The 22675-nt window shown below is 37.7% G+C and overlaps 1 protein-coding gene and 1 long non-coding RNA gene across 5 annotated transcripts in view; one reads left to right on the top strand and one right to left on the bottom strand.

Annotated features, from left to right (window-relative positions):
- The window catches only part of PLSCR2 (phospholipid scramblase 2), a 62828-nt gene extending 54251 nt beyond the window's left edge, over positions 1 to 8577 (bottom strand). For 2 of the 4 annotated variants that reach the window (XM_063807258.1, XM_063807252.1), the window contains exon 1: positions 8365 to 8449. Coding sequence is in view for 2 of the 4 variants with exons in the window: in XM_016942125.4 (XP_016797614.3) it covers positions 8365 to 8488 (124 nt within the window). In the remaining 2 variants the exon portion in view is untranslated. Of the gene's footprint in view, positions 1 to 8364 lie in introns of all 4 variants that reach the window. The other 2 variants (XM_016942125.4, XM_016942126.4) reach the window with 2 other exon arrangements.
- A 706-nt stretch (positions 8578 to 9283) lies between these two features.
- Positions 9284 to 22068, top strand: LOC129143540 (uncharacterized). Its single transcript, XR_010155826.1, has 4 exons — positions 9284 to 10909; positions 15968 to 16183; positions 19788 to 19948; positions 20882 to 22068. It is a non-coding gene; the product is annotated as an uncharacterized LOC129143540 (long non-coding RNA).
- Positions 22069 to 22675: the final 607 nt, after the last annotated feature.

Here is a 22675-nt window from a genome sequence, read left to right on the forward strand (position 1 = left end):
AGCCAGATCATGAATGAACTCCCATTTACAATTGCTACAAAGAGAATAAAATACCTAGAAATACAACTAACAAGGGATGTGAAGGACATCTTCAAGAAGAACTACAAACCATTGCTCAAGGAAATAAGAGAAGACACAAACAAATGGAAAAACATTCCATGCTTGTGAACAGGAAGAATCAATATCATAAAAATGGCCAAACTGCCCAAAATAATTTATAAATTTAATGCTACTTCCATTAAACTACCATTGACATTCTTCACAGAATTAGAAAAAAAAAACTGCTTTAAATTTCATATGGAACCAAAAAAGAGCCCTTATAGCCAAGACAATCCTAAGCAAAAAGAACAAAGTTGGAGGCATCATGCTACATGACTTCAAACTATTTTACAAGGCTATAGTAACCAAAACAGCAAGGTACTGGTACCAAAACAGACATACAGATGAATGGAATGGAATAGAGATCTCAGAAATAAGACCAGACATCTACAACCATCTGATCTTTGACAAACCTGACAAAAACAAGAAATGGGGAAAGGAAAATTATTCCCTATTTAATAAATAGTACTGGGAAAACTGGCTAGCCATATGCAGAATATTGAAATTGGACCCCTTCCTTATATTTTACACAAAAATTAACTCAAGATGGATTAAAGACTTAAATGTAAAAACAAAAACTATAAAAACCCATGAAGAAAATCTAGGCAATGCCATTTAGGACAAGAATGAGAAAATATTTCATGACAAATACATCAAAAGCAATTGCAACAAAAGTAAAAATTAACAAATGGGACTTAATTAAACTAAAGAGCTTCTGGACAGCAAAAGAAATTAGCATCAGAGTGAACAGATAACCTAATGAGTGGGAGAAAAGTTTTGCAGTCTTTCTATCTTACAAATGTCTAATATCCAGAATCTACAAGGAACTTAAACAAATTTACAAGAAAAAAACCAACCCCATCAAAAAGTGGGCAAAGGACATGAACAGCCACTTCTCAAAATAAGACATTTATGTGGCCAGCAAACATGAAAAAAAGCTCAACATCACTGATCACTAGAGAAATGCAAATCAAAACCACAATGAGATACCATCTCATGCCAGTCAGAATGATGATTACTGAAAAGTCAAGAAACAATGGATGCTGGCGAGGCTGTGGAGAAATAGGAATGCTTTTACACTGTCAGTGGGAATCTAAACTAAACCATTGTGGAAGACAGTGTGGTGATTCCTCAAGGATCTGGAATCAGAAATACCATTCGACCCACCTATCCCATTACTGGGTATATAACCAAAGGAATATGAATCATTCTATTATAAAGATACATGCACATGTATGTTAATTGCAGCACTATTCACAATAGCAAAGACACGGAATCAACCCAAATGCTCATCAATGATAGACTGGATAAAAAGAATATGGTATATATACACCATGGAATACTATGCAGCCATAAAAAGGAATGAGATCATGTCCTTTGCAGGACATGGATGGAGCTGGAAGCCATCATTCTCAGCAAACAAACACAGGAACAGAAAACCTAACACAGCTTGTTCTCACTCATAAGTGGGAGCTGAACAATGAGAGCACATAGACACAGGGAGGGGAGCAACATACACTGGGGCATGTTGGGGCAGTAGTAGGGGAGATAGCATCAGGATAAATAGCTAATGCATGTGGGGCTTGATACCTAGGTGATGGCTTGATGGTTGCAGCAAGCCACCATGGCACACATTTACCTATGTAACAAACCTGCATGTCCTGCACATGTATCCCAGAACTTAAAATAAAATAAAATAAAATATATATTTAAAATAGCTATGTGGGGAAATGTTATTTCTTTTCACTGACTGAGCTCAGAGTTAGGTCAAATAAAGACAAGCTCTGCAAATGGATTTTCAAGGGAACTTGTAGACCACTAAAATGGCAGCAATTCTTAGAGGATAAAAATTTTAGAGAGGTCCAATCATGTTCTGTTCCCTCCAGTGACTGATTGCTTGGCTGCTAGTTTTCACATTTACTAATTTCTCTCTTTCTCTCTGTTGTAACAAATTAACACAAACAGTAGTTTAAAGGAATACAAGTGTATTGTCTTTCATTTCTGAGGTCCAAAGTCTTAAATGATTCCTCACAGTTATTGTTCCAGAAACTATAGAAAGAATACTTGTTTGCCTTTTCGATCTTCTAATCTTCTGACCTTGTGATCTCTCATAAGGACCTTTGCCGTTACAGAAGACCCACCCAGATGGTGTGGAATAATCTCCCATCTAGAGATCCTTCAATTAGTCATGATTGAAGCTACCTTTTTCCATGTAGGCAATACATTTATGATTTCCAGGGAGTATAATATGAACATGCTGGGAACTATTTTTCTCTCTACTATATTTCTGCCGCTTGCTTCAAAAGATTCATAGCCATCTCACATGCAAGGCACATTTACCCCATTCCAGGTCTCCAAAACCTCAACACATTACAGCATCTACTCAAGTCCAAAAATCTCAGCATAAAAGTCCCAAATCTTTTCATATAGACCATACGTTGATAACAACTTTGAGAATGATCCATCTGGGTCAAAATTTCTCTCTTACTGTGGACTTCTGAAACTGGAAAAGTAGTTAGTGCTCCCAAAACACAATAAAGGGACATGTATAGGATACCTATTATAGATGTTTGTATTCAAAAGGGGGAAAAAATAGAAGAAAAAGAGGAACCACCATTTGGAGGAAATTTGAAATTCAGCAAAGCAAACTCCATTAGCTCTCAAGGCCTGAGAATATTCCTTTGTGGTTGTCAGCTCCATTCTCTGGGCTGAGAGCTCTCTGCATTCTGGGCTGATAACTCTGCCATGAGAATACTTCCTTCCTTCTTTGAAAATGAAGCATGCCTCATAGATCTGTTTGACACTGTCAATGAGATGTTGAAGACTCCCCCCATTATTGTGATTATCTAATTGTGGTTATCTAAGTCTCTTTGCAGAACTCTAAGAACTTGTTTTATGAATCTGGGTGTTCCAGTGTTGGATTTACATATATTTAGGATAGTTAAGTCTTTTTGTTGAATTGAACACTTTCTTGTTATGTAATGCTTTGACTTTTTAGGTTATTTAAAGTCTGCTTGATCTGAAATAAAGAATATCAATTCCTGCCATTTTTTGTTTTCCATTTGCTTAATAGATATTACTCCATCCCTCTACCTTGAGCCTGTGGGTGTCATTACAGTTGAGATGGGTCTCTTGAAAACAGTATATGGTTGGGTCTTGCTTCTTTATTCAGCTTGCCAGTCTCTGCCTTTTAGGTAGGGCATTTAGCCCATCTATATTCAAGATCAATATCGATATGTGAGAATTTGATGCTGTCATCATGTTGTTAGCTGGTTATTATGTAGACCTGATTGTATAGTTGCTTTATAGTGTCAGTGGGCTATGCACTTAAGTATGTTTTTGTGGTGACAGCTATAGTTCTTTTGATTCCATGTTTAGCACTCCCTTAAAGACTTCTTGTAAGGCAGGCCTACTGGTAACAATTTCCTTAGAATTTGCTTGCCTAAAAAAGATATCATTTCTTCTTCACATTTGAAGCTCAATTTGGGTGAATATAAAATTCTTGGTTGGAATTTCTTTTCTTTAAGAATGCTGAATGTAGCTCCCCAATCTCTTCTGGCTTGTGTAGTTTCTTCTAAAAGTTCTGCTGTTAGACTACTAGGGTTCCTTTTTTAGGTGATCTGCCCCTTCTCTCTAGTTGCCTTTAAGATTTTTTTGTTGGTTTGTTTGCATTGACTTAGAAAACCTGATAACTATGTGTCTCGGGGATGTTTTTCTTGTACAGTATCTTACAGGGTTCTCTGAATTTCTTAAATTTTCACATTGAAAATTCTCTAGTGAAGTTGGGGAAATTTTCTTGGACAATATCTTCAACAATGTTTTCCAAGTGCTTGCTCTTTCTCCATCATTTTCAAGAATGCCAATGAGTCATAGGCTTGTTCTGTTTACATAATCCCTTATTTCTCAGATGTGTTCTTCATTTAAAAAAAATTAAATTTTGTCTGCCTGCATTGAGTCAAAGGAATGTTCTTCAAGCTCTGAGATTCTTACTTCAGTTCATTCTACTCTGTTGTTAATGCTTCCAATTGCATTATTAAATTCCTGAAGTGAATTTTTTATTTCCAGAAGCTATTTTGGTGCTTCCTTAAAATGACTATGCCACTTTTCAACTCTTGGATCATTTTATTAGTTTTCTTGAATTGGGTTTCAAACTTCTTCTGTATCTTTGAGGTTCCTTGCTATCCATACTCTGAATTCTATGTCTGTCACTTCAGCCATTTCAGTGTGACCAAGAACCAGGAGCTACTGCAGTTGATTGGAGGTAAGAAGACACTCTGGCTTTAAGAGTTCTCAGAGTTCCTGCACTGTCTTTTCCTCATCTGTGTGGACTGGTGTTCATTTAATCTTTGAGGTTGCTGTCCTTTGGATGGGTCTTTGTGTTTTTATATCCTTTGATGCCCTGAAGGATATGACTGTGTTATAAGTTGGGTTTAGTCAATTGGCTTCATTTCTGAATGCTTACATGGCTCCGAGGCTCAGATCAGCACTTCTCAGCTGTATGTTCTGACCCTACTGACCTGGAAACAGGCCTTCAGTTGTATGTGCTGGCCCCTTGACATCAAGTACTCACTGCATTGGAGAGGCTGAGGTGTTCCCAGTCCACTGGCAACAATACTCTGCAGAAAACTAATGAAGCTATTCAGGACTTAAACTCAACACTTGACCAAACAGATGTAACAGACATCTATAGAATAATCCACACAACAACGACAGGTATACATTCTTCTCATCTCCACAGAGCACATACTCTAAGATCAACCACATACTTGTGCATAAAGCAATTCACAAAAAATTTTTTAAAAAATCATACTCATCACAGTCTTGGACTACAGTGCAATAAAAATATAAATCAATACTAAGGAGATATATCCAAACCATACAATTACATGGAAATTAAACAGCTTGCTCCTGAATGACTTTTGGGTAAAGAATAAAATTAAGTCAGATCAAAAAAAAATTTGAAACTAATGAAAACAAAGATAAAACACACCAGAGTCTCTGGGACACAGCTAAAGAAGTAGGAAGGGGAAAGTTTATAGTGCCAAACATGTACATCAAGAAGTTAGAAAGTACTCAAATTAACAAGCTAACATCACACCTGGAGGAATTTTAAAAAAAAAAGAAGAGGAAACCAACCCCAAAGCTCACAGAAGAAAAGAAATAACCAAAACCAGAGCTAATTGAATGAATATGAGATGTGAAAAACCATACAAAAGATTAACTTAGACCAAAACTTGGTTTTTTAAAAGAAAAATCAAGCTTGCTTTGATAGACCAGTAGCTAGATGAATAAAGAAAAAAACAGAAAATCCAAATAAACATAATCATAAATGACAAAGGAGACATTACTATGGACCCCACAGAAATACAAAAAAAGAAGTCTCAAAGACCGTTACAAACACTTCTATGTATACATACTAGAAAATCTAGAAGAAATAAATAAATTTCTGGAAATACATGACCTCCCAACATTAAACCAGGAAGAAATTGAAATCCTGAACAGACCAAAAACAAGATCCAAAACTGAATGAGTAATAAAAAACCTACCAAGAAGAAAAAGCCTTGGACTAGGCTATTTCTACAAGATATACAACTAAGAGATGATAACAGTCCTACTGGAACTATTGCAAAAAATTGAGGAGGAGGGACTATCTTCTAACTCATTTTAGGAGGCCAGCATTATTCTCATACCAAAATCTGGCAGAAACACTACAAATGAAAATCTTCAGAACAATATCCCTGTTGTAAAACCCCTCAACAAAATATGCAAACCAAATCCAGTAGCACATCAAAAAGCTAATCCATCATGATTGAGTAGGCTTTAATCCTGTAATGAGAGATTGGTTCAGCATATGCAATTCATGAAATGTGATTCATCACATAAACAGAACTAAGAACAAAAACCACATGATCATTTCAATAGACATAGAAAAGGCTTTTGATAAAAATTCAATATTCCTTCATGTTAAAAACACTCAACAGCTAGGCAGTGAAAGAATATATCTCAAAATAATAAGAGCCATCTATGACAAACAAAAAAAGGTAAGCATGTGTTTTCAGCTGAGTAATTTTATTAGGCAATATTCTGTTTATAGCATTTCAGGAGTCCAGCGAATTTCTTTGATTTATTCTTTCTGTTTTTCTCTTTCAGTCCAAGGTGGCATTTTTTTTTTTTTTTTGCAAGTGTAAAAACTTTGAGAACATTGTGTCTCTAAAGTATATGTCACTGGATTCATTCCATAGACATTATGTTGACATTAATAATGTGTAAGATAATATGTTTATGGTTTTGGGGAATATGACATACACATCTTTAGGTGGAATTTTTCTGTTGACTACATCATGGCTACTGTGACTACAGAGCTGTTGGTTTGCAAATCTTCTGTGAATCTGGGGATTGGAGGATGGAAATAGAACAAGTTGAAATTCCACAGCTCACTGTTCTATGATAGTTTCACATTTTTTAAGATGACCTTTAGATTGAGGTCATTGGTTAATGTTCGGAGTTCTAAAATTTTGGTTTTGACCATTTTTACCTGGGTTCTGACTGCTTTCTTTGAGGCACAGATTTTTGGAGCCCTTACTCTGAATTGTTTTGTGCATATGAAATCGTACATAGAGACTATTATTTGAAATTAAAACAAATAAGAACTATGTCACATCTATGTATAATGGTAAGTACATAAATATTTCATATACATGAATGGCAATGTACTTAATTTAAAAATCCCAAATATGCATGTATTTATTAATTTTTATGTTTTATTAAGTATATTACTGTTTTTCATATTGTCTACATGTGTGCATATATAGTGCATGTGTATATATGTTTTAATACTTGCTAATAAGTATAACTATATTGATTTTTAAACATACATGTCACCAGACAAAATATTTAATTATGCCAGACAAACTGGTGGTCTTCCAGTTGTTTTGTCAAAGAATCTCAATGTTACATTGTTGTATTATTCTTAAGTCTATTTAATTTGATAAAGTAATATATTGCTGTCAGTGAACCTAAAATACAAACAGTTTTTAAACACTCATGGTTTAAATACTTTGTAAATCACAGATCTTCAAAGAATAGTAATAATCACACAATTATATTAGTTGGAAAGTTCTCCTGAAGTCTTAGAAGGAATATGCATTTTGCATTATGCTTCACCTAAATATATAGGTTTCTTAATTTTGAAAGAAAATTCAGACTTTCCATCATGAGGTCTCATACTCATGAAACACTCTTATCTCTGGAAGTGTTTCCTAGTGAGTTCACTGTAGAAACTTGCAGATCATTTGTAGCTCAACTCTGATCCCAGTTTTACGGATCAAAATATGAGCCTCAGAGATGTTGTGTTATCCATTAGATTTATACATGGAAGAGCTATAAAGTGAATCCAGGTATCCTAAAGAAGAGGAATGGCAGGAATAGTTGACATAAATAATGGATTGGGAAAGAGGAGTATCAGTTAGAGCAGGAGAGAAGAGGTTCATTCAGGGTCAGACATATTTCATATACATGGTGATTTTCAAGTTAGATGTAGGATGAAGTTGGAGGCTTTGTTAACACTCCAACTATGGCATTCGTTTTTCTTCTCTCTAGAGAAGAACATAAATGTCTTCTTCCTATTTTTGGACACTTTGTACTGAGTGGAAGCTCAGAGATTTGTCCCAAACCTGGAATCCTAGGCAATGTCTCTAAAAATACATCACAATATTCTTTTATATTATATGGGCAACAATGAAGCATCAGCAAAGTAATAAATTCTGAATACTACAGTTTCCCAGTCCAATGGACTGAATATATCTTTCTGAAATTAATATGTTAAAGTCCTAACTCCCAGAGGTTTTAGGAAGTAGGGCTTTTGGAAGATGATTAGGCCACAAGGGAGGAGTTCTCAGAATTGGGAGCAATGCCCTTATAGAAATAGACCCCAGAAAGATCCCTCCCCGCTTCTGCCCTGTGAGGTTACAGTGAGAAGTTGGTCATCTGTGAGGAAGTGAACCCTCATCAGACACCAAATCTGTTTAATTCTGGGCTTCCCAGCCTCTGGAAGTAGAGAAACCAGTTTCTGTTATTATAAGTCACCCAGTCTATGGTATTTGTTACAGCAGTTCACACTGTTTAAGATACCTAGTATGAGTTTAAGGTCCCCATTAGGTAGTTCGTGAATAGGAACATACGCATAAACAAAAGGGAGTATGTAGTAGTTATAGAGACCAACATTTGAAGCACGTTAGTCTCTGGAAACTACATGTCATTGGTTACCTGGGAGGTGAATTTGAAAAGGCTTCATTCTCCATTCGGCCCACAATCCAGAGTCTCTCAAAATTATTGCTGGGAAGAATCTAAGATGGGCAGATGCAAGCAACCACAACAATAGACATTCCATTTAGAACTTTGAAGCTAACTAGTTCTATGAATAATTGTACGCATACCAGGATATAAAGCTTGTAATTCTCCCATGGTGTTGGAATGGCAGCAAAGGCTCAAAGCAGTTGTCATGCCTCCTGCAAGCAGTGTGCCACCTCAAAGCAGTGGTCACACCTCAAAGCAGTATGTCACACCTCCTATATTCCAATAATTGATCAAGTGGGGCCAGTTCCACATGAAGTTTCTGATACCTAAGGCTTTACCACTACATGTTAAACAATAAAATGGAACAATAAAATAATTACATGATGGTGCATAAAATGGTTTCAGAGCATTGTACGTTGTCCTCTGTTGTACTAGTTTCATTACTTTGCACTTTGTGCAAGAGCACACTGTTATTGAGAGATCTTCTCAGTCATATAGAAAGAGAGAAAGCCTAAGTGGAATGTAAATTAGAACATTATGTTTTATAGTAGGATTTGAGTAAGAGGAAAAGTATCTCTTTGGTATCTCAGAACAGGAAGGAAAAGTATTCACGATGTATGAGAGATGAAACAACCTGGATACACGTTTCAATTACAGGGTCTAGAAGCAGAATGTTAAGGATACTATGGTAAGTGACTCTCTTGTGTGGGCCCATTTGCCAAGCTTAGCTATGGACAACACAACAGCCTTGGGTGTCTGTAATCCCCTCTGAACAAAGTGAAGGGATTTGGACTCTTGTGAAGGTACATGGGCATGAAGTGACTTCTTCCACTGACTATGATGTCAATGAATCCCAGGGTGGTGGTGGGGGCGGGGTTGCATTTCCTGTGAATAAGGGCACAGGTTTAGCACCTCACAGCAGCAGCTGGTCAAGACAGATAAGAACCTACTGGCATTAATCAGTGGAAACAATACAGGATAAAGGCTGCCACTTTATGAAAGATGAGCTTGGCCTGTCCAAAATAAGTTGTGTAACTTCCCCATGGAGAAGACAAGAGAGGCTAAATGGGTCACAAGCAAATAGTCTCATAAGCCCTCAGCCAGATTAGCATGTTGAAATCCTCCCCTTTATCTGGGCCAGTAAGGAGCAACTTAGCCTCCCAGAACTGGGCCCTCTTGGACCCACTAACCTAGATCATAGTGAGAGGTGACAGCGTTCTGGCAGCCCTCGCTCACTCTTGGCACCTCCTCAGCCTCGGTGCCCACTCTGGCCACGCTTGAGGAGCCCTTCAGCCCACTGCTGCACTGTGGGAGCCCCTTTCTGGGCTGGCCGAGGCCAGAGCTGGCTCCCTCTGCTTGCCGGGAGGTGTGGAGGGAGAGGCACGGGCAGGAACTGGGGCTGCATGCAGCACTTGCAGGCCAGCCCAAGTTCTGGGTGGGCGTGGGCTCGGCAGGCCCGCACTCGGAGCAGCTGGCCGGCCCTGCCGGCCCCGGGCAGTGAGGGGCTTAGCACCCGGGCCAGCAGCTGTGGAGGGTGCACTGGGTCCCCCAGCAGTGCTGGCCCACCAGGGCTGTGCTCGATTTCTCTCTGGGCCTTAGCTGCCTCCCCGTGGGGCAGGGCTCAGGACCTGCAGCCCGCCATGCCTGAGCCTCCCCGCTCTGCCGTGGGCTCCTGCGCAGTGCACCCGAGCACAGCCCCCTGCTCCACGGAGCCCAGTCCCATCAACTGCTCAAGGACTGGGGAGTGCAAGCGCAAGGTGCCAGACTGGCAGGCAGCTCCACCTGCGGCCCTTGCAGGATCCACTGGGTGAAGCCAGCTGGGCTCCTGAGTCTAGTGGGGACTTGGAGAACCTTTATATCTAGCTAAGGGATTGTAAATACACCAATCAGCACTCTGTATCTAGCTCAAGGTTTGTAAATGCACCAATCAGCACTCTGTGTCTAGCTCAGGGTTTGTAAATACACCAATCAGCACTCTGTATCTAGCTAATCCAGTGGGGATGTGGAGAACTTTTGTGTCCAGCTCAGGGATTGTAAACGCACCAATCAGCACCCTCTCAAAATGGACCAATCAGCGCTCTGTAAAACAGACCAATAGGCTGTCTGTAAAATGGACCAATCAGGAGGATGTGGGTGGGGCCAGATAAGAGAATAAAAGCAGGGCTGCTGGAGCTAGCAGTGGTAACCGGTTGGGGTCCTATTCCACGCCGTAGAGGCTTTGTTCTTTTGGTCTTTGCGATAAGTTTTGCCGCAGTTTACTCTTTGGGTCCATACTGCCTTTATGAGCTGTAACACTCACGGCAAAGGTCTGCAGCTTCACTCTGGAAGCCAGCTAGACCACGAACCTACCGGGAGGAAGGAACAGCTCAAGACTTCCTGCTGTAAGAGCTGTAACACGGCAAAGGTCTGCAGCTTCACTCCTGAGCCAGCGAGACCACGAACCCACCAGAAGGAAGAAACTCCGAACACATCTGAACATCAGGAACAAACACCAGACACGCCGCCTTTAAGAACGGTAACACTCACTGCGAGGGTCTGCGGCTTCATTCTTGAAGTCAGTGAGACCAAGAACCCACCAATTCTGGACACAATAGGTTACAAAACACTGACATAAAAGTGATGAAACAAAATGTGGAAACAACAGTGTCTCACTCCCAACATCTAGTATATTCAGATTTTTGAAAGAGAGTAGTGCCTCAAAACTTCCTTCACCCGGAACTGAATTTCGTCTCTTTTCAGTCACTGATTCAATGTTCTCTGTTTTTACCAGAATCATGAGGTAATATAGACACCTCAAAACCCAGAATCTCTAAGGAGTAATACTAATATAATAAGCTTTAACATTAACTTAGTAACATTAAAACCTCAGTTTTTGTATTTATAAATTATACTGGAGGGTTTCTTCTGGTAATAAAATTCCCCGGTAGTGCATATATTCTCAAACACTCTTATTTGAATTCTAAAGGAAGTGATCATATCTTGACATATAGATATTATGCTGAATTAAAATTATAAGTTTACAAGTTTAGACAAAATAAAACTAAAATTTGGAAATCTAAAATTGGAAAACAAACTGAGGTATGTGTCTGTTGTTAAGTAAGTAGATACACACACAAATACATACTTTTCTTTACATATCAAGACCTGAAATTACGTCACAAACATACACCAGTGTTGAAGAAAGCACTTAATTCCTCAGGAGGAAAATGCTAGATTAGATATATCCAATACCAAGGATGAATAGACAATCATTCTTTTAAAAATTTAATCAGATTACTACCTACATCATATGAAATTAATAAAAAATGGTTTGCAGCATAATGTCATCTAAGTAGAATTGAAAATGGTGCATTAATAATAAAAATAATAATGGTAGAACATGTTTACTTTATCCTAATAAAAACTTTAAAATGAAGAAGTTATTATCCTAATTTTAGAGGTAAGAAAACCAAAGCTTAGATAACCATTATTGTTTTTGTTCAAATTGACTGAGCTACAAAGTTCAGGTGCCTGAAATCAAATCCTTGTCATATTTGGATTTCAGAAGCAACAATGATTTACTTCTTATGGTTGATAATATAATTGAATTTAATTATCCAGCACTTACTTTTGCTACAGATGGATGAAATCAATCTATTATTAGAAGAGTAGTTTGATTAATAATTTTCAAAATGCCATTTAGAGGCAAGGAGGTGAACTGGGTACTTATTTTTTCAACTGGGAAAGCTGGATCAGTTACAGACTTCACATGAGCTTTGTGACCTGTACAATAAAACAGAACAGTGCCCGAAACCAAGAAACTAACAAAAATGGACCACCTTTTAGATTAATTGGGCTTCAGAGTTCTGTTTCTTTAAAGCTGATATCCTGTGATCTTGAATGGGAGATGTGAGAACACTGTCACTTGGCAGAATCCTAGAACATATTGTTTTACAATTTGTCCACATGGAAATACCTAGATTATTTTATGTCCTGAGACATTGTATACATTAACAGTGAAAAGCATACATTCTTTCTCTTAAGAATGTAATTGCTTCAATAAAACACACCTATATTTTCAGCAAGTTAAGAAAATGTAATAAAATCAGGTGGGTTTAAATCAGGCAATAGCTTGAATCACCCAGTTTTTCAAAGTTCAAACACTAGTTCCCTCTCACATTTATAAAAGAAATAATAGCTGGGCGCAGTGGCTCACACCTGTCATCCCAGCACTTTGGGAGGCTGGGGCGGGTGGATCACCTGACGTGGGGAGTTAGAGACTAGCCTGACCAACATGGAGAAACCCTGTCTCTACTGAAAATACAAAATTAGCCAGACATGGTGGTGCATGCCTGCAATCCCAGCTGCTCGGGAGGCTGAGGCAGGAGAATCGCTTGAACCCGGGAGATGGAGGTTGGGGTGGGCCAAGATTGCGCCGTTGCACTTCAGTCTGGGCAACAAGAGTGAAACTCCATCTCAAAAAAAAAAAAAAAAAAAAGAAAGACTAAATACTGGGCACAAAAAAATCACCATCTATGGTAAAATTGGAGCATTATGTCCTTGGATATGAGTTCGTCACTGCCAGTTTTACCACAGACGGAAGTTCAAATAAATCTTTCACATGTTATCTTGCATTTTAAATTATGCACATCTATATGTAAGAAAAACTCAGTTACAAAATACAAGCTCGCTCATTAGTGTTTTGATTGGCCCTCCTCTTCCTTACATTATTTACTATTACTATGTCACTAGTAGTTATTAAAAATTCCATATTACATACCTTTATATTCTTTCTAATTATACTTTGTTAAAAGAAAATACCGTTCATTAAAATAAAATCTCAAAATCTCATATACATACAGAATCATGTGCCTGGAAGCCAGAAAAGTTTTCTGTTTATTCATTATTTTATTTTTTTCCCAGACCTTTACCAAGGTGAGCAGGGGCCAGGAATGGGCCTGAAGGAGGTCATCGAGGAAGCCTTCCTGCCCCAAATGAGCAGTGATTATATCTGTCAGACAACGATGAATGAGCTGATTAGTAGTTTGAAGAAATTAAAAATCCCATGTTTATGAAATATTTTTTAAAACATGCCAATGATGGCAATTTGGAAATGTTACAGGAATATTAAACATCCTACATATTCATACTACATGATTATTTAATATCTTACTTTTTAAATACATAGTAAATGATAATTTTATATATCAAATTATAAATGTGAATGTGGATGCATGTATATATACACACACAGAGGAGTAAATTTACTGTTTACATTTTCAAAATTCTTTACCAAACAAACATTGGACGTCATTTGCTAAGACAATGGTTCTCAAGTCTGGTCCCCAGATCAGCAGAATCAGTATCACATTAGAAATTGTTAAAATGCAAATAAATTCTCTGGGAAAGTCTGATATCTACTCAATCAGAAACTCTGTGGATGAGCCCAGCAATCTTTATTTTATCAAGTTATCCAGGAAATTTATATACATTCTAAAATATGACAACAATCACTGTGCCAAAAGATCCCTAGCTAATAGGTTATGTGTAGTGGATATACCTGCTCCAAAGTTTAACTAGAAATGATATTTTAAAATAAGTTTTAAAGGCAAGTGTTAAAGGATTTCAGAATAACTGAACTCTGCGTCTTAATTTGTTTGGTGTTGCTATAACAGAATGCCACACACTGGGTAATTTATAAGCAATAGAAATGATTTCTCATAGTTCTGGAGTCAGAGAAGTCCAAGATCAGTGCATTGGCAGGTTTGCTGTCTGGTAAGGGCCTGGTCTCTACTTCCAAGATGGTGCCTTGAACACTGCATAATCTGGAGGGGAGGAATGCTGATTCTTATGAGACAAAAGAACAGGAGAGAAAATCTGTTCCCACAATCTTTTGTATAACAGCATTAATTCGTTCATGAGAGCTCCATCCTCATGACCTAAACACTTTCTAGTAGGCCCCACTTCCTAACACTGTTGTACTAGGGGTTAAGTTTCAATATGAGTTTTCAAGGGGACAAAAACATTCAGACCATAACACTATGCAAGTATGATACTCAGATATCAAACAGACTTTCACTATAAAGGGGAAAAGTGAGTAACATAATAATAGGTAATGCCATTGTGCTGCTTGCTATCAACATGCCAGACATGGCTCAACGAAGATTTCATATCAAAACTCATAAAATTCTTAAAACAACCCTTTGAACTGTATTGAAACTATTTAGAAGTGTGGCCACAGGTGGACTGGTTGGTTCCCCCTGTTAATAGGCCTATTTTACAGATGGGAATATTAAGGCATGGAAAAGTTATATGACTTACCCAAAGCTCAAAACTGCTCAGAGGAAACTGAGGCACAGAGCTTAAATGTGGCACAGCTGGGATACTAACTCTAATGGGACATTTCCATGGTCTCCACTTTTAATCATGAGAAAATGCTGATGTTTATAATAAATCATTTTAAATACTTAAATTTTATTCAATTACTATTTTCTTCTGAGGAGTATTTTATGGATATGACAAAACTACTGGTAGGTGGGTGCAAATGGAGACATTTAGGGCTAATTAGGCCAGACTACATTTGAGAATTTGGCCAGCAAAGTAGCCTGCTTGTGTGTTTTTAATTTGAGAGACATTAGCTGGGCTGCAGTTTTGGTTCTCTACTGATATGGTTTGGAAGTATGTCTTCTCTCAATCTTATATTAAAATGTGACCTTCAATATTGGAGGCGGGCCCAGTGCAGGGTGTTTGGATCATGAAGGCAGATCCCTCTTGAATGGCTTTGTGCTGTCCTCATGGTAATGAGTGAGTTGTCACTCCATTAATTCACATGAAGGCTGGTTGTTTTTTATGCCACCTTCTCCCCTCTCTCTCTTGCTCCCTCTCTTAACATGTGACATACCTACTCCCTCTCTGCCCTCCACCATGAGTAGAAATTTCCAGAGGCCTCACCAGAAGCTGAGCAGATACTGGTGCCATGTTTGTACAGCCTGAAGAACTGTGAGCCAAACAAATCTCTTTTCTTTACAAATTACCCAGTCTCAGGCATTTCTTTATAGCAATGTAAAACAGACAAACACACCTACCTTCCCTCATTGCTGGATGTCTTACACCTGTAGCACTATGCATTTATCTTACTTGTCTGGCCCAAGCAGGCGGTTGAGTCATGAGTCTTGGTTATCAGGTTTAGTCCTAGTCAACATGAGTCCTAAAACAAAGCTCACAAAGACATACAAGTACATGATGGGATATATCTCCTTTATTTTTTTACTGACATGGGATTACTTTGTTCTCTTCTGGCCCCTACCTATATGAGGAGTTTCTCTGTGGGAACTTCACATCATTCTCCTTAGAAGTCAGAGTGTAATCTCCTATGAGTTATGGCAAACAAGAAAACAAACAGAAATCTGTAGGAGTTGCCTGATGATAATTCAAATTCCCAGGGTATATATTTTCCATTTGAGTCACAGATCAGAAAATGATTCAATAAATATAGTTGAGGCAAATCTCAGACAGGTTTTTTTTTTTTCTTTTTTAATGGTCTACTATTCTTTGTTAACTGAGACTCCCTGTTCTCCAACTACCCAACCGATAGGTGGCCTGCAGCACCTGGTAAACAGAAAGGATAGATTTAATTGAAGGACTCCTTTTATTGCAAGGCAATTGACAAATGTTACCAGAAAATAAACTCCCACCATTCCCAAGTGAACGGATTTCAATCTGGTGGAACAGGCTAGACTACACGGAACTACACTGATTCTGACATGAGTCTGCAGAGGGAACAAAAGGACTGAGATACTTAGAAACTCTGGTGAGTAGGCAAAGTCAAGGTGCTTTACATATCTCAAATTCTTTTTTTACTTTCTCTCCCTTCATTTGTGAAACAAATTTCTCCTAAGACCTTTCTCTAGTGGGGCACCAGTAAGTCCACAGGTGGCTACAACTGTAAATACTCTTGAATTCAGTGCACATGGATTTTCCTTATTATAACATCAGCAGTGTTTGGTTGGTGACTCATTTGCAGAGTCTGCGGGAGTGCAGGGGCTTGTGCAGATTCAGCTGTAACTGAAACTTAAGCCCAGCTTGGCCAGACACCCACTACATTCTTACCTCCCTGCACTCTTGTGGGCTCAAGACTGAGTCTCTCTCTCTCGCCCAGGCTGGAGTGCAGTGGCGCCATCTCGGCTCATTGCAAGCTCTGCCTCCCAGGTTCACGCCATTCTCCTGCCTCAGCCTCCCGGGTAGCTGGCACTACAGGCGCCCGCCACCACACCCGGCTAATTTTTTTGTATTTTTAGTAGAGACGGGGTTTCACCGTGTTAGCCAGGATGGTGGCGATCTCCTGACCTCGTGATCCGCACCGCCTCAGCCTCCCAAAGTGCTGGGATTACAGGCGTGAGCCAACGAGCCCGGCAGAATGCAAACATTCTTGATTCTCCTTCATTTCCCTGCTTGTTTTTTGTCTCTCTGACTGTATTCTCTTTGATAGTGTATTTAATATTTACTCAGTTTAATTAAGCTTATTTTAATTTACTTGTATGTTAAGTTGATAACTTTCCCTAGTTTTGTTACTGGAAAGGGGTCCTGATCTAGACCCCAGGAGAAGAGTTCTTGGACCTCACTCAAAAAAGAATTAGAGGCAAGCCTATAGACTAAAGTGAAAGCAAGTTTATTAAGAAAGTAAAGGAATAAAACAATGGCTACTCCATAGATAGAGCAATGGCATGGGCTACTTAGTATGCTTATAGTTATTTATCAATTATATCTCAACAAGGGGTGGATTATTCATGAGTTTCCTGGGAAAGAGGCGGGTAATTCCCAGAACTGAGAGTTCCTTCCCTTTTTTTATTATATAGGGTAACTTCCAGACATTTCCATGGCATTTGTAAACTGTCATGGTGCTGGTGGGGTCTTTTAGTATGCTAATGCATTATAATTAGCATATAATGAGCAGTGAGGAAGGCCAGAGATCACTTTCCTTGACATCTTGGTTTTGGTGGGTTTTGGCTGGCGTCTTTACCACGACCTGTTTTATGATCAAGGTCTTTGTGACCTGTGTCTTGAGCTACCTCCTGTGTCTTCCTTTGACTAAGAATGCCTAACCTCCTGGGAATGCAGCCCTGTAGGTCTCAGACTTACTTTATCCAGCCCCTATTCAAGATAGAGTTGCTCTGGTTCAAATGCCTCTGACAGTCTCATATCACAGTGACTCTCCCACCTGCATCAATTCGTTCTATAAAGCATTACTTATTTAGGCACCACTTATATTAGGTAAGTATGTAAAATAAAAAAGTATTCTACAAATTATATAAACCAGTCATTTGTTAGGCCCACAAAACTTCAATACTTAACACTTACCCCTACAACTTCAGCTTTGTATCTTTTTTTTTCTATTAAAAAGCTTTAAAATCAAGTGGTTTTAAAACATGCACAGTGTATCCTAAAATATTTTACATAAAATTAAAAAAATGTTGAGTAGGAAATGTATTTTAATTACAAAATTAGATACATCTTTAAAGTCTTATTTTGACTCCCATATTTTTTCTTTACCACAATATAACTTCCTTGTTTACAAACAAAACCAAAATTACTAAATAAATAATATATAGCTGTTAAAATACTAAAGGCTGATCTATTTTATCAGGATATTAAACGAACTCTGTGTCTTGCTCCTTCCTTTTGCCTGTTTTATGTTCCATCAATAAATTGCAGCTGTTTAAAGGGACCAGACCAGAATAACATTCAAGAGGAAATAAGCTGTCAGGAATATTTGAAGGGAATTGTTTATACAAAAATATTGAGCAACAGAATAGGAGAGTAAGCTTGGAAACAGATCCATAAATCTATGAAAAGTGGATGGCTGGCAAAAGTAGCAATACAAATCAGTAGAAAAGATGAACTCTTTGCTGATATTGGAGCAATTAGCTGTTTGTATACAATAAAATTAGATATCTACTCATATATTAAAAAGTTCCAAATGGAGTAATGACCTATCTATGAAAAATAAACTTGCAAAACAAAAGAAAAAAAATACAAACCTTGAAAAAATGATAAATATGATGATTTAAAATTTCTCTAGACAACAAAAATATTATTTCACAAATAAAGTGAATTAAAAGCCATATCCTGAGAGAAGATATTTATAATGCATACAAACTCATAAAAGATTTGGTTGCATAAAAAGAAACTTCTACAAATTAATAAGAAAGTTGACAGCAAACATACAAAAATTACTAAAGTGTGCAAAAGGATGATTCACATTAGAGGAAACATGAACATCTAATTTTAACAAATGAAAACATACTCAACCTCACAATTTCATGCAGATGAAAACAAGAATGAGATTCCCAATTAAAAATATTGGGAATTCACCAAAACAAAACATAACCCAACAATACCAGATCTGATGGGGGATGTAAAGCTGTAGTGATGGTCATACACTGGTGTTTAGACAATAAATTGGTATGATTTATTTGGAGAGCAATATTACAATATTTCATAATGATGTTTAGACCCTTAGAAGCAGCAATTTTACTCATAAGGATAATCATAAATGCTTTTTTTGACATGAGCACAAGGATACATGTACAGAAATATTCATTGAAGTTGATTATAGAGGAAAGTTGGCATATTATTCAGTGTTCTCCAGAGAAAGAGAACCAATAGGGGAAAAAAAAGTGAATATATACCGTGTGTGTGTGTGTGTGTGTGTGTGTGTAAACAAAAATTGTGGGAGGTCATTGTTTTGGAGTGAGCTCACGCACTAGACTCCAACAAACCAGATTAAACCACAATAGAGTCACTCATGCCAAATGTTACACAATCATACTGAAACTTTAAGGAAGCAGACAGATCCCAAGCAGACCATTTTTTTTTCCCTGAAAACAGGAAATTTCAATCTGATTGAGTCAGCATAATAAGGAAGTCCCTCTGCTTTAACCCTTACAAAAAAGTAATCTGAAGTAACCTGATGTTAACCAATCATTTTTTTTTAATTGTGCCATTTCCTCATTCCCACCTTACAAGGCCCATTGTTCTTTTATTGTCTAGTCAATGAGAATGATGAGACTTTATTTCCTGGTGATATTTGTAAGTTGGCCTACAATAAGAGGAGTCACAACAGCCTTCAATTACATTGCTATCCTTTCTGTTTACCAGGAGCCACAGGCCACCTGTGGATTGAGTAGCTGGAGAACAAGGAGTCTCAGTTAACATAGATTAGTTGATTATTTAAAAAAGAAAAAAAAAACTGCATGAGATTTGCATCAAGTATATTCATTGACTCATTTTCTAATCTGTGACTCCACTGGAACTTACTTCATTTTCTGGAGCCAATGTTTCTCTAATGATCATTCCAAACTTTTTGCTAGAATAAATTCTTCAAGACTGAATTCTGATTCTTTTGATTATTTCAGATTGACAGAGCTAAAGACAATGGAAACAGTTTCAATAGAAAGAAGCTACAGGACTTCTTACAGCCCACAGTACCAGAACATCAAGCTATTTGGCTGCAGATGTGTACTGCTCTTCAAGATAAGAAAAGCAGTAATCCTGAGGGCAATTCAGAGGTCATCAGGTCTGTCTCCTTGGTTTTCAATGGGGGAGAGAGCCATTGCCTTGGTTTCAACAGGCTAGACAGTGGCAGCCTGGAGCCTGGAGAATGAGAATTCACTCAGCTGAGCCTTGGGGGTGGATGTGACTCTCACATTGCAGAGCTTTGAGGGCACAACCCCCACCCAAAAAAGCCTTGCAGGACATGGGTCTCAAAGACAGAGCATCAAACTAAAAAGATTTATTCTTGAGCCTCAAGATCTAATGGCATTTGTTTGCTAGGTTTTGAACTTGATTTGGACATGTTACTCCTCTCTTCCTCCCAACTTCTCCATTTTGTAATGGGAAAGTCTATTCTATGCCTGTCCCACTATTGAAATTTGGAAGTACATAACTTATCTGGTTTCACAGGCTCACAGCTGGAAAGAAATTTTGCCTCAGGATGAATTGTACCTTGAGTCTCATTCATATCTGATTTAGATGTTTCTTAAATGAGACTTAGAAGTCCAGAGTTGATGAGAGAATGAGTTATGGATTTTGCTACTATTGGGATAGAATTAATACATTTTACATGCAAGAAAGTCATGAATGATGGGGGGCCAGGGGTGGAATGTTATGAACTAAATGTTTGTGTACCTCTCCTGCCAAATTCATATGTTGAAACTCTCACTCCTAATGTGGTGGTATTTGGAGTCAAGGCCTCTGGAAGTCAATTAGGTTTATAAAGGTGGGGGTCTCATAATGGGATGAGTGTCCTTATAAGAGGAGGAAGAGAGACCAGGGCTTGGACTCTCTGCCATGTGAGAACACAATAAGAAGGTGGCTCTCTCCAAGACAGAAGGAGGTCCCTCACCAGAAACCAGATCTGCTGGTACTTTGATTTTGAACTTCCCAGGCTCCAGAACTGAGAATTAAACATCTCCTGTTTAAGACAGCTTATGATATTTTGTTCTAACAGCCTGTGCCAACTAAGACAAGATTGAAGAGAGATGGATGTTAATGACTGATAAGTATACAAAAGGAAGTGAGGAGCATGGTATGTATTTTCTCTAAGAAAATGTTGATCATCTTAGAGAAGATTTACATCAACATGAAGAGACCGATGGTAGAAATACAGAATTAAATGCACTTCAGGTGAAGGTTCAGATGAGTGGAAAAAACTTGTTATTGGAAACTGGAGGAATGGAGATCTTTTTCATATCATGGCAGGCAGCTCAGCTGAATTGTATCATGCAGTAAATGTAAAGTTACTTACTATTTTATTTTTTGAAATTAATAAGTATCTTATAAGAAGCTACTTTGAGACAATGTAAGTACTGCATATTGCTTTTCCTTAAATGTTCATCAGTAATTTTAGCAGCCACTGATGTTTCCTTGCTGGAATAAAATTATTGTGATGATGACTGTCAAATGGTCATTTCCTACCTTCGTCATTTCTTCTATATTTTTTAGTTGACTTCTAATGAAACAAACAAACAAAAACCCCTTTTCTTTCTTCTTTCCTTTTCATTTAATCCCTTCCTTTCTTCTTTCCTGCTTTCTCCTTTACTTTTTGGAGCAGATAAGTTCTTGAGGGAGCCATGAATCGTATAAAAAGGTGTCATATTATTTTACCTACTGGATTGATGGTGACTATTGTTTTCCTTGTCAGAAAATAATTATTAAAGAAAGTCAATATAGATACTCTCTTAACTGATCTTAATTTACCCAACTCCTTGGGTTGACATTTCCTATTCTCTCTGTAAAACCTAATTATTAGCTCAAATTATGCTGAATACACTTGACTATTACATTAAGAGGGTCCCTATTGACTCTCTAGTTCTAGGGTACATCTAGTCTCTCAAAAGTTCTACACCAACTAAAAGTGATTTGTATTTATTTGTAAATCAGTTTATACAAAAGATTATTGTAGTTACAGAAAGTAAATATTTTTACTTGCTTTGATTAAATATTAATATAAAAGATTGTTTCTATGTAAGTTAATCTGAATTCCTTTAAAATGCTTATTAAGTCTACTCAGTAAAGTTGATTGCTACTGAGTTAGTAAAGGGTGAGCCAAATATGAATGACTGAAAAATCATGGTAAAAATTTACTGTTCTACACTAAGATACCTTTGAAAGTGTCTTAGAATTCTGGCTCTATTGAAACAAAAATAAACTGTGTATTTTTACACAAGAAAGACAATGCAGAATAGTAGACCCACACTTGGCCCTTGCCCCTACTTAAAAGATTGATAAATAAATAAATGATATGATAATAATAACAAAATAATAAAATTCACCCTTTATTTTAAATATATTCATCTTTTTTACAGATATGCTTCATCTTTTATTGACTTTTTTACTTACACAACTAATTAATACCATCTCCTCAGATAAATGGACTTTGGTTATTTTGATAGCTTTCAGGACCTGAAACGTAAATCGATTCACACTGTAAATTTGAAAGATAGATAATTCAACAATTTTAGGCCATCTACCATGTATCCAGGTTTTGGTGATGAGGGAGATACCAAATCACCATGAGAAAACTTCTGTGTAGACAAATAACTTTCTCATCTGAAAAGGCTAGACTAGTTCCTAGAGAACAATCAGGCAAGCCATGCTGCTTGGGAAAAAAAAAAAAAAAAGTGCAGCTTTAGAGAAGTCCACCACCTAATTCCTAGAGACTGAGAGAGAACTATGTGTAGGAAAGGACACTTGATCTTTCCTACCCCCTCCCACCTCAGCCTCTCAAAGTGGTGGGTTTACT

The sequence above is a fragment of the Pan troglodytes genome, chromosome 2, assembly GCF_028858775.2.
Source record: "Pan troglodytes isolate AG18354 chromosome 2, NHGRI_mPanTro3-v2.0_pri, whole genome shotgun sequence".
Classification (NCBI taxonomy): domain Eukaryota; kingdom Metazoa; phylum Chordata; class Mammalia; order Primates; family Hominidae; genus Pan; species Pan troglodytes.